General features: G+C 47.0%; 1 protein-coding gene across 1 annotated transcript; it reads left to right on the top strand.

The window, feature by feature from the left end:
* Positions 1 to 329: 329 nt before the first annotated feature.
* LOC132567312 (uncharacterized protein F54H12.2-like) lies at positions 330 to 1,471 on the top strand. Its single transcript, XM_060232994.1, has 2 exons — positions 330 to 1,127; positions 1,175 to 1,471. Exons 1-2 carry the CDS (start codon positions 330 to 332, stop codon positions 1,469 to 1,471), a joined length of 1,095 nt encoding a protein of 364 aa, XP_060088977.1.
* The last annotated feature ends 1,352 nt before the right edge of the window (positions 1,472 to 2,823 follow it).

The following is a 2,823-nucleotide window of genomic DNA, read 5'->3' as shown; positions in this document are numbered from 1 at the left end:
ATGGTCGTACCGCTTTTTTAAAAAAGGGGCGGACATTGTCAAGCCGCACTTGAAAACTGCAGCTCGCAATATTGCTCAAGATGTCGTGGGCCATGTGACACATCAAGTTATGAATAAACTTGACCCCCAGGAGGGATCGAGATTTCTGTATCTTAAAAGAAGGGGTGGACTTAAAAGAAAACGGTCTACTACACATAGGGGCTCCCCAGGACCCGTTAAAAGAAGCCGCGGGGGCCCCAAGAAGCAGAAGGCCCTGAGGAAGAGGGGAGGAAAGAGGAAGAAGAAGAGGACTCCTCACGGGGGACTCAAAGACGTTTTATAAGCGTGCCATGGCATTCATCCACTGCGGCTCAGAAGAGTGTGTGAAGTCAGAGCTTGAACTGTTCCAGATAGCCCTGACACAAACTTGCATCGAGAAAAGCCTGTATATCGAAGTCCCACCCCTATCAGCCCTTACAGGATCTGCGCCTCTAGACTTCTACATAGCTGGTAATGGGGAAGATTACATCGATATAAACAATACACTCCTCTACATGAAAAGCAAAATTACTCGAGAAGATGGCACAGTCCTCCCTGCTGACGCTAGAGTGGCACTGGTGAACTACCCGATAGCATCCATATTCAGTCAGCTGGATGTGACCGTCGGAGATCAGCTGATCAGCCAGAGCAATAATTGCTACCCCTATAGGGCAATGATTGAAACTCTGCTCAATTACAGCAGGGAAACCCTAGCCACACAATTTTCAGTGGGTGGTTTTTATAAGGATATGGCTGGCCAGCTCAAATCCACCATCCTGACAAACCCCGTCAGCAAGGGGTTTGCCAAGAGAGCAGAACTAATGGCCAAGAGCAGGGCTATAGACCTTTTAGGGCATCTCCACGCAGACATATTTTTTCAAGAAAAACCGCTACTAAATGGAGTGGATGTGAAAATCAAACTAACCCGCAGCAGGGACACCTTCTGCTTGATGAGCGGTGTGGGAGACAGGACACGTTTTAAGCTCCAGATGGATTCAGCCTTCCTCTTTGTGAAAAAAGTGAGGGTGTCCCCGGGTGCCCGACTGGCCCATGCTGAAGCACTGATGATCTCCACAGCAAAATACCCTGTGGACCGTGTCAGCCTGCAAGTAGCAGGAGCCCGTGTAAGCAACCAAGACAACTTGTTTTGGGACAGCTTCCCAAAATGGTGGTCGTGGCTCTGGTGTACAATGATGCTTTCAGCAGCGGCTTCACCAAAAACCCTTTCCACTTTAAAGATTTCAACATTAACTTTGCAGCCCTATATGTGGACAGGGAGCAGATCCCCCCCAAACCCTTCCAGCTCAACTTTGCCGCGGGGAACAACGTGAGAGAATACATGAGTTTGGTGCAAATGGCGGGGAAGCATCTTCAGGATAGACCGCTCCTAATAGATCATGACGAGTATTGGAACGGGTACACTCTGTTTGCCTTTGACCTCTCTCCCGATTAGGAATGTGCAGACCATTACTCCCTGATCAAAATGGGGAACCTGAGAGCTGAAATACGTTTGCAGACGCACTCCCCCAAACAGTGAATTTGATCGTGTACGGGGTATTTGACAACGTCATCGAGATCAACCAAAACCGCAATGTTCTCTTTGTCTATATGTAACATGGATACTATCCAGCTAACACGTGTCTTACTAGACAATTCTCACACCCCAAAAAGCTTCTTGAGTGTCTTCCCCAGCGATCAGCTACCTGTTGAAAGGCTGTCCCAGAGGCCCATCTCTTTAGTGGTGAACACTCATCCCCAGTACCTCCCGGAAGAACACTGGCTGGCGATTTATCTCAGTGACCCCGGGACCTCCGAGTTTTTTTACTCATTCGGCAACCCGCCCTCTAGCCCCCTCTTTTTGCCCGCCATTATGGACTTTTTAAACAAGAATTCTAACCAGGTGCATATCCAGAGGAACTGTCTCCAAGGATCAACATCTAACACATGCGGACAGCAGAGCCTGTTTTTTCTCCACCACCGCTGCAAAGGTGCCTCCTTTCACGAGATTGTGAAGATGTATTCTCCCACCCCCAAACTGAATGACAGGATGGTTGTGAGTTTTGCAAAAAGCACCCTGAAGAATTCAAGGACTTTACAAAAAAAGTACATCCACACCCAAATCTGTGTTTCTTGTGGTCCCCCTAATAAAAATCTGTTGGAATATTAAAATAGAGTAAGCGTGTGTCTTTTGTTTATAAAATATTCAGAGCCAAAAAAATTGCGTTTACAAAAAAATTGTATTCTTCCATAGTCAACCACGCAGGCCGTCTTTTTTTTTTTCTTTTAGAAGAAATGAGGGGTGATTTTTTTTGTTTTTTAGAAGAAATTACAGGTGTGCGCTTTAAAGCCGGAGGCTGTGGGCTTTTCAGGTCTTCCAACATTTTTCTAGCAGCCGGGGTGCCCACAACTGAAGAGGGGACGTTGAATTCGGCCAGAGCCCTCATAAGCACGTCCATGTCTTTAGGTGAGGGGGCAGAAGAGGGAGGGCGAGTCTGAGTAATAGCCTTGACCAAGTCAAGCAGATGGCTTCCAGCAACAGGGGCCCCTCTGTAAAGAAAAGTTCCCCTTTCATCCCAAGAGGCAATTTCTTTGTTGTGATCCATTTTCTTTAGCAGCACACGGGCATTGTTCCTGTTTCGATATGGTAGATTGTCTATCACCTCTTCAAAAACAGTTGCATTTTTTTATCGACGTTGGGTGTTAACTTAGTTTGCGGGAGATACAGATCCAGCTTAGTTTTCTCTTCCTCACCCATTCTGACGTGTGTGAGATATTTCTGAAGAAGAGAGGCGTAGACGTTGGCCT

The sequence above is a fragment of the Heteronotia binoei genome, chromosome 2, assembly GCF_032191835.1.
Source record: "Heteronotia binoei isolate CCM8104 ecotype False Entrance Well chromosome 2, APGP_CSIRO_Hbin_v1, whole genome shotgun sequence".
NCBI classification, from domain to species: Eukaryota; Metazoa; Chordata; class Lepidosauria; order Squamata; family Gekkonidae; genus Heteronotia; species Heteronotia binoei.
The sequence above is the reverse complement of the archived record's forward strand: the minus strand, read 5'-3'. Positions and strand labels throughout refer to the sequence as shown.

What these genes read in the sequence shown, in the direction of transcription:
- LOC132567312 (XM_060232994.1), top strand. Translation starts at nt 330, where the DNA reads ATGGCATTCATCCACTGCGGCTCAGAAGAGTGTGTGAAGTCAGAGCTT. An exon ending in TGGACCGTGTCAGCCTGCAA is followed by an intron (nt 1,128 to 1,174) that starts GTAGCAGGAGCC and finishes GTTTTGGGACAG; the next exon opens with CTTCCCAAAATGGTGGTCGT.